The following is a 19,692-nucleotide window of genomic DNA, read 5'->3' on the forward strand; positions in this document are numbered from 1 at the left end:
TGCCAAATGAGAAAAGCAAATATATGAAACACCTAAAAAATAAAAAATTGCTGATACATCTATTGCGAAATGGTTACCTTGGGAAGAATAAGAGGACATTCCAAGCCACACTTGCATGTTCCGTCAGTAAGCAGGTATGTTTTAACCTGCTCCAAGCAAGATAACAAAGACCCACTGGGACTGTAAAAATAGTTTAAAAAAACATCAGGAAATAATTCTGACTGCACATATTACATGAAAAAAAGGCATAATTTATAGTCTCACTGTCCTTCACAGGATAATATTTTCCTACTAAGGAAAAGCATTTTCTTTGTCAATATTATGTTAGCTACTAAATTATAGCCTTTAACACTATTGCTCTTTCTTTTGAACCAAAATATTTCTCAGAAAAATACAGATCTTCATAGAAAAACAAAAGTACTTTGACAACCGAGAGCAGAGTAAGGATGAGAAAAATGATATTCTTAAAAAAGTGTAGGTAAGAAGGAACAAGAAAACTACATGAAAGTAATCATTATCATTTTGAACCAGAAGATCTATTTTGAAAGCTGTTGGAGAAAAACTGAAATTTAGGAATGTGTTGGAGGTCAAACCAGAAAGTCACTAAGTCTATGAAAGTTTGGGCTAACAAGTTCTTTCCTTTAATCTTGCAGCTCTAGGACCAAGTTGTCCCTCTGTAAAAACAAGTCTCTCTTGTTTCTTTCTCATTCATGTGTTTCTTTGAATACAGATTAGAATGTTGCCAAGCTCAAATTCTAGTGAAGAGTCACGGTGGACTGATAAGGATGGGGATCTCGAGGAAACAGTTTTAGGTGGCAGAAAAGTGCCTTGCAGGCCTTACAGCTGGTGACTGGGTAGTGCTCTCAATGTTACTATTCTTTGGGTGACAGAAGTCAGTATTACGTGATTACTGATCAAATTTAAGTCTATACATTAGGTACTAATTCAGATGACAGGTTAAGTCTTTAATGTTTATTTACATGAGGATTAGTTTAAAATGGGCAATTTTTATCTTAGGACTTTCATTATTAACGTATTGATCTTACAACCTGCATACATATTATGTTTTAAAATTATTATATACTTTTCACTCAAGAATATCTTTTATTTATGACTATTTACCAAAACTTTCACTTAACGCCTTCTGATAAAATTTCCAGAAACAATACTCTCCATTTTGTAAACAGAGCATTACACTACTTGTCATTGTTCAGTTGCCTAGTCATGTCTGACTCTTTGAGACCCCATGGTCTACAGCATGCCAGGCCTCCCTGTCCCTCACCATCTCCTAGAGTTTGCCCAAATTCATGTTCATTGCATCAGTGATGACGTCCAGCCGTCTCAGCCTCTGACACTCTCTTCTCCTTCTGCCCTCAATCTTTCCCAGCATCAGGGACTTTTCAAATGAGTAGTCTGTTCTCATTAAATGACCAAAATACTGGAGCTTCAGTGTCACTATCAGTCCTTCCAGTGAATATTCAGGGTTGATCTCTCTTAAGACTAACAGATTTGATCTCCTTGCTGTCCAAGGGACTTTCAGGAATCTTCTCAAGCAACACAGTTCGAAGGCATCAATTTTTTGGCATTCTGCCTTCTTCATGGTCCAGCTCTCACAACCATATGTGACCACTGGGAAAACCATAGCCTTGACTATACAGATCTTTGTCTGCAGAGTAATGTTTCTGCTTTTCAGCACACTGTCTAAGTCTGTCATCACTCTGCTGCCAAGAAGCAATCAATGAACTTCTGATTTCATGGCTGAAGTCACCATTCGCAGTGGTTTTGAACCCCAAGAAGAGGAAATCTGTTACTACTTCCACCTTTCCCCTTTCTATTTGCCATGAAGTAATGGTGGCAGATGCCATGATCTTAGTTTTTTTTTAGTATTTAGTCTTAAGCTGGCTCTTTCACTGTCCTCCTTCACCCTCATCAAGAGGTTCTTTAGTTTTTCTTTGCTTTCTGCCATTAGAGTGGTATCATTGGCATATCTGAGGTTGCTGATATTTCTCTTGCCTATCTTGATTCCGGCTTGTGACTCATCCAGCCTGGCATTTCTCATCATGTGCTCAGCATATAGGTTAAACAAACAGGGTGACAGCAGACAGCCCTGTCCTACTCCTTTCTTGATCTTGAACCAATCAGTTGTTCCATACAGGGTTCTAACTGTTGCTTCTTGACCCTTAAACAGGTTTCTCAGGAGACAGGTAAGATGGTCTAGTATTCCCATCTCTGTAAGAGCTTTCCACAGTTTGCCATGATCCACACAGTCAAAGGCTTTACGGTAGTCAATGAAACAGAGATAGAGGTTTTTCTGAAATTCTCTTGCTTTCTCTATAATCCAACGAATGTTGGCAATTTGATCTCTAGTTCTTCTTTCTTTTCTAAACCCAGCTTGGACATCTGGAAGTTCTTGGTTTGCTGAAGCCGAGCTTGCAAGATTTTAAGCACGACCTTACTAGCATGGGAGATAAGTGCGATTGTCTGATGGTTAGCACATTCTTTGGTACTACCCTTCTTGGAAATTGGGATGAGGATTGACCTTTTCCAGTCAATCTTTTACACTGCTTTTTACAGACCTTTTACACTACTAGGTGTAGACTATTCTGCTTCTACAAAAATACAGGTAGTAGTTTGGTGTCTATAAATAAACCTGCTTTAGAATGCAATTCATATTTTATTTATGGACAACCATATAAATGACTTGCTGCTGTTGCTAAGTCACTTCAGTCGTGTCTGACTCTCTGTGACCCCAGAGACGGCAGCCCACCAGGCTCCTCCGTCCCTGGAATTCTCCAGGCAAGAACACTGGACTGGGTTGCCTTAGGCATGTAGAAAAATCACAATTAAAATCCTCAACTTTGTTAACTCATTCATTTATTTGGGCTAACACTTTTTTCCAGATGATATGCAAAGAATAAGAATTCCCATATTACAGATTGGAGTTCTACCTAATGGGAGGGCCAGCAAGGTGTTTTGGAGGTCTGGTAGCTTTGATAAAACAAAATCACTAGTTATTATGTGAAGAATTCCAGAATATTGTGAAAAGAAACTGTCTCATGTGTTACGGTTAAAGAAAGTCTATGAATGAATCCTAAAGGATTTAATTGTAAATTAAACTTGAATACAAGAATTCCTGAATTCTATAATATTAGAGTACTCCAGACACTTTAGAAACACTTCCTCTCAATCAGTCAGTTGGGCTCTTTCCTTCAGTTGCAGCTCTTTAATTAACTTCTGGGAGTAATAATTAACATAAAAATAGTTAGAAGTCTTACGGCATAGATAAAGCTTAGAAGATTGGAAGCAGGTGGGAAATTTAATGTGCAGCCTCAATGCCACCCTGAGGCAGGAACAGCTGGAAACTAAACTAAAAATTATAAGCAAACTACACATTGCAAAGGAAGCTATAGAAGGAGGACTAGCCTCTTATATATGTTCAAGTGGTAAGTTAACCAGTTACACATACACATGAAGCAAACCTATGCTGGGTTTAATTTATCTGAAGGTGTTTTAGCTTATCTGGCAAAGTTAGTTTCCAAAATAATCCCTAGTGTGCAGATTTGGGTTGGGAGAATTAAAACTAACTCATACTAACAGTAAAGTCTACTCAGACTTGGGATGTCATGAGCAAGACAACTGACAGACTTCCAGAATGAATTTGCCTTAACTCTCAGCAACCTAAAAAGCTGATTTATCTTTCACACGGAGAAAGAAGAAACAAAACAAAACAAAACAAAACAAAACAAATAAACTGAAATTATCAAGATTTTTGGAGTTAACTGCTCTTAGTTGTAAATATATAACACTTGCTCCTTACAGACTAGAACAACTGTAAACAGGAACACAACACCGGTGTCTTGCTACATTACACTGATAAAGTATTCCTGGAAGTTTGGTAACAGGATTGGCAATAGAAACACTTTGGGAAAGTTATCCCTCGTGTCCTCATCCATCTAATCTTTAATGGGGTGAGCTCCACGTTCCCTGCTTTCTTATCCCTTCACTTCAATTAATACAGAGCACCTCCTAAATATTACAGAAATTAAAAAAGATGTTCAAAAGAATTTCAGTTGGTCATTAAGTTTACCTCAAGAAATAACTTCTACCAAACAAACAAATCCAGGACAGGATCTGAACTGACTTCTGAGATGTTATAGTACAAAATTGTCTGAGTATGTATCATGTGAAATTCCTCATTTATATAAATACAGCTTTGCACAAACAAGAATTTCACTGAAGCTGAGATACAAATAAAAGTAATAATGATGAACTGAAAGCAACATAATTAATCTAATGATGCAATGTGATATCTTTTAAAAAGTTCTCTTCATCATAGCTTTTTAAAAAATTACATCACAGAGAAAGATTTATGGTATCCTACTCACATATTTACCAATAAACTACAAAGTAAGGAACTTAGGTGCCAATTATTTAATAGTAAGACTAAAAGTTCTTGCGAACAGTTATTTCATTCAACTTGCTCAACATAACAAAGACCATCAAAATTTAAAATAACAAGTATTTACATGTAATCTGTATGATTTTTACTTGTGAGATGACTCCATCATGACTTTTTCTTTTTTATTATTATATGCAGGGAATAGATTAAAAACTGCACAGAAAAAACAGGTAAATTATTTTTAGTTAATATCAGGCATTAAGAAACTGGTAATTGAAACTGCCTATAGAGAAAAACACAACCTTACATCAGAGTAGCCAGCGGAAGCACTATGAAGGACAATAATATTGTCAGGAGACATCGGGTCTATTTTCAGTATTTTACATTCTCCTGCGAATGTGGTAATGACGCTCATGGGTTTCTTTTAGAAATCTTCATCTTTTTCTTTATCCTTGTTAGAGAGATAAGCAGGGCGACACTTTATATAAACACAAATAATGCATAAAAATCCTCTCTTGTAACCTAAGGCAGGTTTTATATTGCAAAATAATATAAATAAAAACACAATATTTCCAGCACAAAGATCATTTATTCAAATTGACTTGAGGTGCTACCAGTCACAATATTTTACGTTCTCAGAGGAACAGGCTGTACCTTCTTTATTTGGTGGCTGCAAACTTGGAGATAATGCAGGGAATAGGAAGGGCTCACCTGATGTAAAGCACTCCATTTTGATCCACACGACGCTGCCAACCCACAGGAACTTGTATAGCTGGAAGACCTCCATCCTTGTCCCCTCCGTCACACTCCTTGCCTCCATTCATTTTCTGTGTCTGCTTAGGACTCCCCAAAGATATCAGCAATAAGATGATGTCCTTGTATTACAGGGCATCGTGGCCTTCAAAAATGGCCAATGCAGCACAGTTTTCCCCAGACTGTACAAAATGCATTGGGAAGCTTCGGCTCAGTTTGGAACCAAGTCCTTGAAATCTGCCATTGTAGAAAAAATCAGTTTCCCATTATAATCTACATTAAATAACCAATATTTAATTCCTAAGGATGGTCTACATGGGTAAAAACAAGTGCTTCTGACTAACGAAAATCATATTCAGCAATGCTGGTACCTGTCTGAAGTGGGAGAGGGGAGGAGTGTAAGTTTTTAGTTCAACATTTTGTCTTGAACCTTCATGTTGGACTAAAACAACCTCTATTGTTTAGAAACTGGTCTCATTTTTATAGTGTGAGTCAGTTAATATTTTCAGGTACTACCCGCCTTTATAGGCCACATTCTTTAAAGTTTCTCTTCATCTTCCAATCTGAATCCAAGATGTTGCAAGTTGGTTCATCTGATGTTTTCATGTCTTCAAAATTCCAATAAGGTAGCCTGAAACACATATAAATACGTAAACACTATATTTAATAATGAAAAACTGAGAAGCTGCACACTTTTAAAAATGGAATAAATTGGTAAGTGTAGCAAGCCATTTTGATGTCCTTTGCTGTCAAATCACATGTCAAAGTCAACTTTTCTTCTTCCAGCTTGATCTACTTACTCCAGATCAACCAGTCTGCTGGCTCTTCAACACATGTAGCTTTCTAATTACTAGAGACAGACTCATAACCATGGCATTACATATATATACAACCTCCTTCTGGCAATAAAAACATATCTATCACCTCTTGTGACCTAACAACTAGAAAGCTGTGTGTTAATACAATCACTTTTGATTACTCTTTAATTCTACAAACCCTTATAATTAACTTTTCTAATCATTATATTCACCTAAACAAGAGGGTTTTTTTTTTTTTTTCTTGAAGAGAAAATTAAAAGGAAATAAACACACACGTGCATTCCCAAGTATGAGAAGACTTTCCCCCACTGTTCTGGGCTATAAGAGTGGAAATTGCTTTACTTAAGATTTACAAATTCCCTTCTATTATGGAGTATTCTCTTAATTCCTTTTTTTGTGTCACAAGGTACTGTTTGGGGAGAAGACACATTGGCCTGAAACAGCAGCAGTCAGTGCTAAGGTGGAATGCTACAAGAGGTCATCTTAATGGAACTGGTGAATAAACAAATATGGCAAATAAATTTTTAAAAAGATTTAGTACTTAATTCTGGTGAAAAATGTGATACCACAACTGCTAGCATTGTTGTGGCAAACAAGACTTTTTATAATCAATTTAATACACAGTGTGTGATTACCTTGTGGAACTCATGAAAGTACACTAAAGGATGAATGAAAAAAACTATTCTACTGTTACATGAGTGGGGCCTGTAGTTTGTTGATAAAAATTTCTGGTGACAGCATCATCCATGATTAAAAATGCTGAATCTTAAACAACTTAACTGAAAGTAAAGGTAATATGCTCTCAAAAACTCTGTTAAATGACTTAAGATTCATATCACAGTATTAAGACTGTTTAAATTTTTAATAAAAAATATTTTAGATAGTTTTATATATTCATGTATGACTCAGTCAACAAATTAAATAAATTAAACAGTGTTAATAGACATAAAACTACTCAAGTTCCAAACCTTTCTTCAGATTTTTTCATTGGGAAAGTAGGAGAATACTTTATAGTTAAAAGCATTATGTATTCAGGCATATGCCTTATTTGCTGGCTTGCCTGTGAGGCAGATTAAAGAGGAGCTACCCCACGTCCGAGGTCAGGGGCAGAAGCCGGGAGGACCCCATGACTGAAGGGCGGTGGCCAAGAGGAGTTACCCCACGTCCGAGGTCACGGGCAGCGGCTGAGAGAGCCAGGCTGCGACGGCGCAGGAACGGCCGAGAAGAGCTACCTGAGTCCGAGGTTAGGGGCGGCAACCGAGAGGAGCTACCCCACGCCCCCACGCCCGAGGCCAGGGGCGGCGGCCAGGAGGACCAACCCCACGTCCAAGCAGCAGTGGCTGCGCGGGCGCAGGAAGGCCTAGAAGAGCTATCCCACGTTGAAGGTCAGGAAGGGCAGCTGTGAGGAGATACCCCTCATCCAAGGTAAGAAGCAACAGCTGTGCTTTGCTGGAGCAGCCGTGAAGAGATACCCCAAGCCCAGGGTAAGAGAAACCCAAGTAAGACGGTAGGTGTTGCAACAGGCATCAGAGGGCAGTCACACTGAAACCATATTCACAGAAAACTAGTCAATCTACTCACACTAGGACCACAGCCTTGTCTAACTCAATGAAACTGAGCCATGCCCGTGGGGCAACCCAAGACGGGCGGGTCATGGTGGAGAGGTCTGAAAGAATGTGGTCCACTGGAGAAGGGAATGGCAAACCACTTCAGTATTCTTGCCTTGAGAACCCCATGAACAGTATGAAAAGGCAAAATGATAGGATACTGAAAGAGGAACTCCCCACATCAGTAGGTGCCCAATATGCTACTGGAGATCAGTGGAGAAATAACTCCAGAAAGAATGAAGGAATGGAGCCAAAGCAAAAACAATACCCAGTTGTGGATGTGACTGGTGATAGAAGCAATGTCCGATGCTGTAAAGAGCAGTATTGCATAGGAACCTGGAATGTCAGGTCCATGAATCAAGGCAAATTGGAAGTAGTCAAACAAGAGATGGCAAGAGTGAATGTCGACATTCTAGGTATCAGTGAACTGAAATGGACTGGAATGGGTGAATTTAACTCAGATGACCATTATATCTACTACTGCGGGAAGGAATCTCTCAGAAGAAATGGAGTAGCCATCATGGTCAACAAAAGAGTCCAAAATGCAGTACTTGGATGCAGTCTCAAAAATGATAGAATGATCTCTGTTCATTTCCAAGGCAAAGCATTCAATATCACAGTAATCCAAGTCTATGCCTCAACCAGTAATGCTGAAAAAGCTGAAGTTGAATGGTTAAGACCTACAAGACCTTTTAGAACTAACACCCAAAAAAGATGTCCTTTTCATTATAGGGGACTGGAATGCAAAAGTAGGAAGTCAAGAAACACCTGGAATAACAGGCAAATGTGGCCTTGGAATACAGAATGAAGCAGGGCAAAGACTAATAGAGTTTTGCCAAGAAAATGCACTGGTCATAGCAAACACCCTCTTCCAACAACACAAGAGAAGACTCTACACATGGACATCACCAGATGGTCAACACCAAAATCAGATTGATTATATTCTTTGCAGCCAAAGATAGAGAAGCTCTATACAGTCAACAAAAACAAGACCGGGAGCTGACTGTGGCTCAGATCATGAACTCCTTATTGCCAAATTCAGACTTAAATTGAAGAAGTAGGGAAAATCACTAGACCATTCAGGCATGACCTAAATCAAATCCCTTATGATTATACAGGGGAAGTGAGAAATAGATTTAAGGGACTAGATGTGATAGAGTGCTTGAGGAACTATGGACGGAGGTTCGTGACATTGTACAGGAGACAGGGATCAAGACCATCCCCATGGAAAAGAAATGCAAAAAAGCAAAATGGCTGTCTGGGGAGGCCTTACAAATAGCTGTGAAAAGAAGAGAAGTGAAAAGCAAAGGAGAAAAGGAAAGATATAAGCATCTGAATGCAGAGTTCCAAAGAATAGCAAGAAGAGATAAGAAAGCCTTCCTCAGCGATCAATGCAAAGAAATAGAGGAAAACAACAGAATGGGAAAGACTACAGATCTCTTCAAGAAAATTAGAGATACCAAGGGAGCATTTCATGCAAAGATGGGCTCTGATAAAGGACAGAAATGGTATGGACCTAACAGAAGCAGAAGACATTAAGAGGTGGCAAGAATACACAGAAGAACTGTACAAAAAAGATCTTCATGACCCAGATAATCACGATGGTGTGGTCACTGACCTAGAGCCAGACATCCTGGAATGTGAAGTCAAGTGGGCCTTAGAAAGCATCACTATGAACAAAGCTAGTGGAGGTGATGGAATTCCAGTGGAGCTATTCCAAATCCTGGAAGATGATGCTCTGAAAGTGCTGCACTCAATATGCCAGCAAATTTGGAAAACTCAGCAGTGGCCACAGGACTGGAAAAGGTCAGTTTTCATTCCAATCCCAAAGAAAGGCAATGCCAAAGAATGCTCAAACTACTGCACAATTGCACTCATCTCACACACTAGTAAAGTAATGCTCAAAATTCTCCAAGCCAGGCTTGGGCAATACGTGAACCGTGAACTTCCTGATGTTCAAGCTGATTTTATAAAAGGCAGAGGAACCAGAGATCAAATTGCCAACATCTGCTGGACCATCGAAAAAGCAAGAGAGTTCCAGAAAAACATCTATTTCTGCTTTATTGACTATGCCAAAGCCTTTGACTGTGTGGATCACAATAAACTGTGGAAAATTGTCCAAGAGATGGGAATACCAGAACACCTGACCTGCCTCTTGAGAAACCTGTATGCAGGTCAGGAAGCAACAGTTAGAACTGGACATGGAACAACAGACTGGTTCCAAATAGGAAAAGGAGTACGTCAAGGCTGTATATTGTCACCCTGCTTATTTAACTTATATGCAGAGTACATCATGACAAACGCTGGACTGGAAGAAGCACAAGCTAGAATCAAGATTGCCAAGAGAAATATCAATAACCTCAGATATGCAGATGACACCACCCTTATGGCAGAAAGTGAAGAGGAACTAAAACGCCTCTTGATGAAAGTGAAAGAGGAGAGTGAAAAAGTTGGCTTAAAGCTCAACATTCAGAAAACTAAGATCATGGCATCCGGTCCCATCACTTCATGGGAAATAGATGGGGAAACAGTGGAAACAGTGGCAGACTTTATTTTTTTGGGTCCAAAATCACTGCAGATGGTGATTGCAGCCATGAAATTAAAAGACGCTTACTCCTTGGAAGGAAAGTTATGACCAACCTAGACAGCATATTCAAAAGCAGAGACATGACTTTGCCAACAAAGGTCCGTCTAGTTAAGGCTATGGTTTTTGCAGTGGTCATGTATGGATGTGAGAGTTGGACTGTGAAGAAGGCTGAGCGCCGAACAATTGATGCTTTTGAACTGTGGTGCTGGAGAAGACTCTTGAGAGTTCCTTGGACGGCAAGGAGATCCAACCAGTCCATTCTGAAGGAGATCAGCCCTGGGATTTCTTTGGAAGGAATGATGCTAAAGCTGAAACTCCAGTACTTTGGCCACCTCATGTGAAGAGTTGACTCATTGGAAAAGACTCTGATGCTGGGAGGGATTGGGGGCAGGAGGGGAAGGGGACGACAGAGGATGAGATGGCTGGATGGCATCACTGACCTGATGGACGTTGAGTCTGAGTGAACTCCAGGAGTTGGTGATGGACAGGGAGGCCTGGTGTGCTGCGATTCATGTGGTCCCAAATAATCGGACACGACTGAGCGACTGAACTGAATTGAACTGAATGAAGCATGTACTAATTTAGCTGAAAGTCAGGAACCATAGGGATGGGAGTGGGAAACACTGGCAAGCAGTGGGAAAACTAGCAAAACTTTATTGGGAAAAATGTGGAGTATAAAGGAAAGTGCCAAGTAGTGCATTTTCAGTGGTGACTCAAGGTGCTAATTACATTGCTAGGTCCACTCCACTGGGTCTATGCCTCTTATAGAAATGACCTGCTTGCATGCATAGCACCTTATTTCTGTCTCTCATTCATTGCTCCTTTAACCATGATCCCTGTTGATCATGTATGTGTTTATTCATATTTCATTCTACAGTTAGTGAGCAGCTATTACTTATGAGGCCTATGCTATGTGCTGGAGTACAAAGGTGGTGTTTGTGCTCAGCCACTTAGTCGTGTCTGACTCTTTGCAACCTCCACCTCCTCTATCCATGGGATTCTCCAGGCAAGAATAGTAGAGTGGGCTGCCGTTTCCTCTTTCAGGGAATCTTCCCAACCCAGGGATTGAACCCTCATCTCCTGAGGCTCCTGATTCTTCACTACTGAGCCACCTGGGAAGTTCCACAAAGGTGGTAAGACACCACTTTATCCAAAGCCCAGGGCAATGTCTGGCACTAAAGAGCTGCTGAGGGGAAAACAAAAAGCTGCTGAGTGGGGAAAATAGAAAAGAAAGAGGGAGGGAGGGGTTCAGGAAAGGATGGAGAAAGCAAGGAAGGGAAGAACAGTCCCTGTTCTCAGGGAGTTTCCTGCCTAGTAGAGCTCCTGGTGCTAGTGTAAGATGAGAAAGAATTCTGTGTCATTCTGGACTCCCAGTCTGATCAAACAGCAACAGACACTGATGAGTAAACATGATTTTTACAGTCTTTTTTTCACACTCATTTTATTACCTTACTTTTCCCTAAAGCGAAGTCTTCCATGGCCTGTGGTCTTTAGATCGGACTAGCTCTCATTTTCCTTACTTTCAAGCTTTCTGATCATTTGATGCCAATTTCTCTTTCTTTTTGATTTGCCTGCTCTTGCGTGTGACTCCAACTTTCCTGAGATGGACTGGCTCACGCCCTTAAGTAATTTGTGGATCTGCCAGATAATGACATCAGACTGATTTCTGCCAAATATCTTCCTCATATTTCAGTAATCAAAACTACAAAGATCTGACGGCTGGGTTTTAGCCTGCAGTTTTGAAAGCATGGTCCTGGGACCACCATCATTACTGTTAACAGCTGGGATCCTGTTACAAATGCAGAATCACGGAACTGACCCCATACTTTCTTAATCAGAAACCCTGGAGGGCAATCTTTTAAAACAAACAAACAAACAAACAAGCCCTCTAGGTGATTCAATGGCATGCTCAAGTTTGAGACCCACTGACTCAGACTTCTGTACCAGCTTCCCTTCCCAGGATAGGACCTGGTTTTACATTTCCACGGCTGGCCCACTTCTTCCTTTTGTTCCTGGGAGGGTCATCCTTTTTTTTTTGGCTGATACTTTGGCATTTTAGAGGCAGCTTAAGGAAATGGCAACCCACTCCAGTGTTCTTGTCTGGAGAATCCCAGGGACGGGGGAGCCTGGTAGGCTACCTTCTACGGGGTCACACAGAGTTGGACATGACTGAAGTGACTTAGCATAGCATAGCATAATTGTTAAGGGCCTTAGGAACTCCTCAGAGAGCTGAAGTCCAGCGACTATTATCATTTGTTTATCTCTAAGTGGGACTGATTTCCTCAACATTTATTTTATAAATTTGGAAAATTCAGAGATGTTTGTGATGAAAATTAAAATTGAACTCTAATCTCACTGTTGAATAATAACCACTGCAAACGTGGATGACTTTCAATCATTGTTTTAAAAAAGTTTTAAAAGCACACATTAAAAAGAGTCTAATAAACAATGAGCTACCGCTCCAAATTTACAATGCATTTTGTCACTTTGCTTATTTAAAAAAAAAACAAAAACACTTAGAAAATATTACAGATGAAGTTCAATACTATCCCTCACTCCCATCCAGTTTCTCTTTTTAGTCCTGTTCCCCTCCACTCTGGCCTAAAGAAAACTAACACTCCTATTCTGGTCTGTAGAGAGTCCCTTGGACTGCAAGGAGATCAAACCAGACAATCCTAAAGGAAATCAACCCTGAATATTCATTGGAAGGACTGATGTTGAAGCTGAAGCTCCAATACTTTGGCCACCTGATGCGAAGAGCTGACTTATTGGAAAAGACCCTGATGCTGGTAAAGACTGAGGACAGAAGAAGGGGACGACAGAGGAGGAGATGGTTGGATGGCATCACTGACTCAATGGACATAAGTTTGAGTAAGCTCTGGGAGCCACTAGGGAAGCCCACAGATGGACAGGGAAGCCTGGTGTGCTGCAGTCCATGGGGTCTCAAAGAGTCAGACATGACTCAGTGAATGAACAGCAATAATCAATCCTTCCAGGCTATGTTTTTACAGGTAAACAATATTTGGCTTTGTTATAAGTATTTTAAAGTTTTTATTTTACATAAATACTATTATACATACATATTCTTCAACTTGCTTTTTAAAATTCAACATTGTTTTGAGTGCTATCTCTGTTGACATATACAGATCTATCTCTTCTGCAGAAATATAGATCCAATTTGTTCATTTTAAACATCTGAATAGTATTCTATCATATAAATTTACAAATATTCATCTATTGGAATATCAATCATATTAATGTTGGGTCTGCACATTTAAACTTTGGAGGCACTGCCAAATTGCTATTGAAAAAAGCTAAGGTAATTCCAATTTTTTTCTTATGTATAATAGTGCCTTCTTTAAATATTGAATTATTACCACTTTGCACTTTATTTTCAACTTAAGCATTTTACTATGGCATTCAATATTTACTTCCCTTTTGTGGAAATAGATTTTTCTCCTAAATTTTCACAGTTACAAATAAATCTGAGATAAATATCTCTCTACATAAATCTATTGCCATTTTGATAGTTCACTGAGAAGGCCATGCATCTCAAACTTCTGAAAACCGATACATGCCCTCTTTTGCTAAATATTATAGTCTATTCTATTTGCCTCTGAGATTCTGATAACTTTATCTTCTATATAGACCAATTATTCAAAACTCATTCAAGTTTTTATAGTTTTATCATTAAAAACACAAGTTTATCCTTTTTTTCAAATTTAACATAAAAACTACATACCCACAACATTTTCCCTTCACCTTGCCTGAAGATTTCATTATGATCTATCCTGTTTACATGGCTTGGTTTAACCCCAAAAGACAGAGATTAAAACAAAAATGTCCGGGAACATGAAAGGCACTTTTGTCTCACTAACACTGAGGATCAGGGATAGATCTTACACACAGGACATTATTTAAATTGATTACAAACATTTCTGGCAGAAGTAAAAATAAAAAAAGTAGGGTGTGTGTGTGTATGTGTTCTGAGGAGAATATCTGCCACCATTCTTTCAACATTTTCATTTTCCATCCCCCTTTCAATATGCAAATAAGTCTATGACAGTTGGCTTTTGTTGAACTGAATTTTAGTGACCTGATTTAATTCTTTGCATTGGCTTCATACAGAATTCAAATTAGACGTCACCTCCTCAAAGAGACACTGTAAATCCTAAGTATTCTCCCACACATTGTTAATTCACTGATACCTCTTATTAACTGATTTTTTTTTTATCATTTATTTGTTTGTTAATCTTTCCCCACAGGAATGTAAACTAACTCCTTACATCAGGGACCTTGTTTCTCTAGGTTCTTTCAATAGTTCCATTTCCTGATTAAAGCAGGTTTACTGCCTCACCTACTGGGTGCTTAAATACTTGATGAAGACCACGTACATTCCAATTAGCCAACATAGTTTTATATTCTGATTTTTACCATGTAGACCTGTAAGGTTTTTAGCAACACAGACATCTAAAATGAAAGAGGTTTAAAAAGAAGTCAGTAGAAGCTAGGGACTATGCATGTTGACAAAAAACACAAAGGATTTTTTTTTTTTTTGCTCTAGCTTTGTCTCTAATGATCTCACAATCTCTGAGTAATAATTTTTGTGTAGAAAAAGCATGATAGGGCTTCTAAGAAAAATAATATAACTTTTTATTTTATTTGTAAAGTACATCAGAGTTTTATTTAAATAGCTTATATACACACTTTAATTGGATTAATAAAGGAACCACTAAAATGAATGCAACCATATAAAAATGAAACCTGTATTTCAACATGATGTAGCTAAGGCAATAGATGGCTTTTTCTCTTTCTGCTTTACCGACATTCTTGTCAACCTAAGGATAAACTCACTGTGTTATGCAGTGTTAAGTACATATTTTAGAAGTTATACCCAAAATACCAAGAAGACTAGATATCAGAGAATATGACATCATGAAAATAAGTAGCTACTTTTCATAAATTTCTCTGAATAACAACAAACATCATATATTTTTCTGAATAATGTCACAAACTTGATTAATGGTGAAAACAATGAATTGATTTTTAAGTCATGTGATACTGTGAGTAAATTCTATTAAAATGTTTATCACATTAATCACACATTAATCTTGTACTCAGTGGCATTACTTGGATACACAGTAGGACAGAATGAATACTGAATGAACTACTGATTTATCAAAATGAGACCATGTAAATTAGATAAAATACCAATATTTAACACAAATGTAAATTATCACATATATTTTATACACAATGATTATAAAGTTAACTCATGAAATATTCAAAGTTTAGAAGTCTCCTCCAATAAGTCAACTATACTTCAATAACAAAAAAAGGAAGTCTCTTCCATTCTGACATTTGCAAGGATTAACGCCTCATGCTCAACACTTGAGAAGAAAGGCTCACATGAAACCTAACTCTCTATCTAAATTCTGAAACAATATGTACATGCAACAACAGATATGATTGGATTAAGAAATAACATGAGCATTAGCATTTTGAAGCATAATGTCTGAGTAGCTACAACATTATTATTATTTGATTGGGTAATAAATGGATATACTCATCCTCTTTCCATTAGTTAAATTATGCTTGTTAGGGTAACCCTAAATGATATTTGCCTCTTTCAGTTATCTTTCACCCTCATACCAATTTACACAGTTCCTTTATAGCACTTAGCCAGCCCTCCCATCCAACCTTGCCATCTGTTTCACCTTTCACCTATTTGTTTAAGCTATGCATTTTTATTTATGAGCACCCTTATCTTACAGTTATATCTTCTTTCATTTTAAAAAAATCTTCCAATAAATTAGCTTCATTTTAACTCTGGTTGTTATTTTCATTTGGTTCTTATCGTCACTGTGCAGCCACCTTTTCCAAAACAGACCTCTCAGATATATCTTCTGTAAGAGACCTAATGCCTCTGCCAGGCTCCACTTACTCACCCCAAACTACCCCAGTGCAATTTACATTTGTTTTACAGATTTATCAGGATATAAGCACATCTTTCCTGCCCTGATCGTTAAAACTCTCTGGTTTCAAACATCCTTGCCCTTTCAGTGTAAAAGAGTGTTAATGTTCAAAAACTGTGTATGAGGATGACATCAGTCCTCAGAGGCAAGGTAACACACAAACTGAACTCTGCCCATCAATGGTCAGGAGGATAATTTACCTAGAACTTACACATTCTAGGCACACAGAAGCCTTTAGAAGACTAAATGCTAAATGTAGCAGGCTGCAATTGGCCACAGACATCTTGTAGTTCCTTCCATTAGGAAATGAGATTTACTACTCTGCCCTTTGGATCCGGGCTGACCTTGTGACTTGCTTTGATCAGTAGAATGTGATATAGCTCAAGGGTATCTTCCATTCTTGCTTCTTGGAATGCCACTGTCACACAAAGAACTGGAACTGGCCCTTTGAGGATGGAGAGAGAGAGAAATCCAGCTGGTCCGTCTGAAGCCCCAGACACATACATGAGTCCAGCCAGCACCATGTGGAACAGAGACGAGCTGTTTCATGGAGCGTAGCCTAGTGTTCCAACACACTGAATCAGCAATATTATTTCAAACAGCCAAATACTACACTGGAAGTGATCTGAAAGTCTAAAATAGTATTTTATTTAAATTAACTACAGTATTGAGATGCTATGTAGCTCTATCTTTTCTTTTTTAAGTTTTGTTGAGGATAATCATTTCTGTTTATTTTGTTTTTATTAAAAAAAATTTTTTTTCCACGCTGTGCATCATGTGGAATATTAGTTCTCTGACCAGGGATTGAACCTGTGCCCCCTGCCTTGGGAGCTTGTAGTCTTAACCTCTGGACTGCAGGGAAGTCCTGTAGCTCCATCCTTGTGACCTTGGGTAGGTTTTAAAAATTTTCTTTCCTTATAAAATGGAGATTTTATAGAACTGTTCTGCTTTGGGGATACAATAAACTAAAAGTCTTAAACCAGTACCTAGCACATAATAAATATCTACATTATTATTTATGTGCATGCATGCTAAGTTCCTTCAGTCATGTCCGAGTCTTTGTGACCCCATGGACTGTAGCCCACCAGGCTCCTCTGTCCATGGAATTTTCCAGGCAAGAATACTGGAGTGGGTTGCCATTTCCTCCTCCAGGGGATCTTCCCAACCCAGAGATCGAATTCAGGTCTCCCGCATTGAAGGCAGATTGTCTACTATCTGAGCCACCAGGGAAGCCCACTAGTATTATGCTGTTATTTCTCTATGTGGACAAAAAGGAGAGTCAGAAAGGACACATTAACCAGAATGACCTACATAGTAGAAACAAAAACTAAGGCTATCCCTTTGGCCGGTTCTAAAAATGCCTCAGCCTATCACCCTTACTTTTCTGCTTGGAATGACATCTCTCACCACCACACTCATGTTTTTCGTTAAACCAACTTCTGTTTATCTCAGTTTAAACGTCACTTCCTCAGAGAAGCCTTCCTGGTTTCTCTAGTCATTATTTGGCTTTCCAAGTCTAAACTGAATTCTCCTTATAACTCTCCCTGATAATATTCAGGAATTCACATGTATTACTACACACCACTGAGCTCTTTCTTTGCCCTTGCCATTCTACATGACTACAAAGAAAACACAATTGAGACAACTAACTTTAAGGCAAGGCTTCCCTTTGTACTTTTGAAAATATAGAAGGAAAGTGAGGGTTTGTATGCACATGAATAAAATGCTTACTATGCATTTTACTTTCTTAAAAGTCAAAAAGAAAATAATCACGGATTCCAAATATATTTTATTTTAAAAAAATTCAGAGAACTGTCTGAAAGTATAGTAGGTCACACCAGAACATCTAGGACATAATAAACTCATTACAACTCTGAGGGAAAATTTACTTATGATTTACTTCTATATATTAAGCATCAACATACTTGGCTATTTTTGCTGTTTTATAGTATAGTAAAGTTTCTCATAAGGATTATTTATAAAAACAATACTTGCCTTCATTAACATAATCTTTTTAAGAGTGCAGTAAGCAAGTTGAAGGGGTGATTTTTACATTTTATCTGTGCATGATTGGTATTCTGGTTACTCAAGGTGTAGCTCCATAGGTTGAATCATTGTTAAAAATAATGTATATCAGCTTTTTAAAAATTAAAACTGTATTAAGAATGAAACAAACATGACTTTGGTCCATTTTGGGGTTGCACAACATATTGAAACAGCTAATGTTTATGTACTCTTTTACTTAAAAAAATGTTTAGCATTCTTCAATTCACCTGGCAATGGGGTTACTCAAAGAGAAAACAGGAAGACTCCTCAGCCACTGGAGAAACAAATACATTGTCTCTAAATATGTATAAATATTTAGGAACACTCAAGTCTAATCAACATCTCTAGCAAATATAATTAAATGTTAAAGATAACCATAGTCTAATTAATTATCTGAAAAGTTCTCTCAAGATGCAAGAGGAGGAAGATGGTCTCTGTGTTAATTCTAGAAGGGGGAGCCCAAACCACACAATCTTTAAGTTCCATGAAATAAATGATATTTTACTGTGTTTATTTAGCTTACACATCAGGAATGAAATGAGTAAGTAGTAATACCTGTAGATGGTTAGTGTTGTCATATGAAAAGTGTCTCAAGGAGGCTCCATTTAGCATGTGACTGCTCACTGGAATTCTGAAGGTGGCAGAGAAAATGTAGCAGCCAAAAAAAACTTACACACAAAACATTCAATTTAGAGAGGCAGGTAGTTTCAATAGCACAAAACCGGGCGTAAAATATTTTACCTAACATGCTGAAGAAAAGCAAAACATGTAGAAAATAAAGTCTCCAATTCAACAAACAGGAACTGGAGAGCAAAATATAAAACCAAGTTACAATCAGGAGGGCTCTAGGCCAAATCTCACCAGTGGTAGTATTTGGTGCACGCACAGTTTGAAAATAATAATGCAAGTGAATTAACTGACAATATTTAAATCAGAAGGCATATGAAAATTTGCATTTCTTGCTTTACCTGGGAAACTGGACAATGTGGTAACTCTAGGTCAGCATTCCTGCCTTGCAACAATTATCTGGAACAGATCAGTGGCTGCTCCTTCAGACAGGACTTGGCTCTCCAGTTCACTGCAGTGGCTTCCTGCTTCATTCCCACCAGCCTGGCCTCTGTAGGCACTTGGGTTTCCAAACTCTGGAATAGAAAGGACCTTGAGGTAAGGCCTGAAGGACAGACTCTAGCCCTTGACAAGAGGTACAGCTTACTTTTCTTAATGACCACTTAACCTATACTTCACAGCTTCTTCACAAGGTTAGAGGATGAACTCTCAGTGGATATGCATTATTAGTTTATGAAGGAATGCCAGCCAGTAAGCCAGCTAGAAACACAAGCACAGTCAACTTTCTCAATGAAGTTGATTTGACCCCCAGATGATTGTTAAGTTAGAGGCAGAGGGTACAGAGAATGCTCATCCAACTTTAATCCTTTTTCTTTCTTTCTGTCGTAGACCATTGTCAGCAATACCACTATTTCAGGAATTTAATGTTGGGATCAAAGAA

At 38.4% G+C, this 19,692-nt stretch overlaps 1 protein-coding gene across 7 annotated transcripts in view; it reads right to left on the bottom strand.

Annotated features, from left to right (window-relative positions):
• The window catches only part of MBD5 (methyl-CpG binding domain protein 5), a 484,478-nt gene that overhangs the window by 53,327 nt on the left and 411,459 nt on the right, over window positions 1–19,692 (bottom strand). For 5 of the 7 annotated variants that reach the window (XM_015475445.3, XM_015475436.3, XM_015475435.3 and 2 more), the window contains 3 exons: window positions 19,154–19,327; window positions 5,111–5,783; window positions 78–180 (listed from right to left, as the gene is read on the bottom strand). In XM_015475445.3, coding sequence (XP_015330931.1) covers window positions 78–180; window positions 5,111–5,223 — 216 coding nt within the window. In that variant the 5' untranslated portion in view covers window positions 5,224–5,783; window positions 19,154–19,327. The remainder of the gene's footprint in view (window positions 1–77; window positions 181–5,110; window positions 5,784–19,153; window positions 19,328–19,692) is intronic. The other 2 variants (XM_015475434.2, NM_001191268.2) reach the window with 1 other exon arrangement.

Source organism: Bos taurus, chromosome 2, assembly GCF_002263795.3.
Source record: "Bos taurus isolate L1 Dominette 01449 registration number 42190680 breed Hereford chromosome 2, ARS-UCD2.0, whole genome shotgun sequence".
Lineage (NCBI taxonomy): Eukaryota > Metazoa > Chordata > Mammalia > Artiodactyla > Bovidae > Bos > Bos taurus.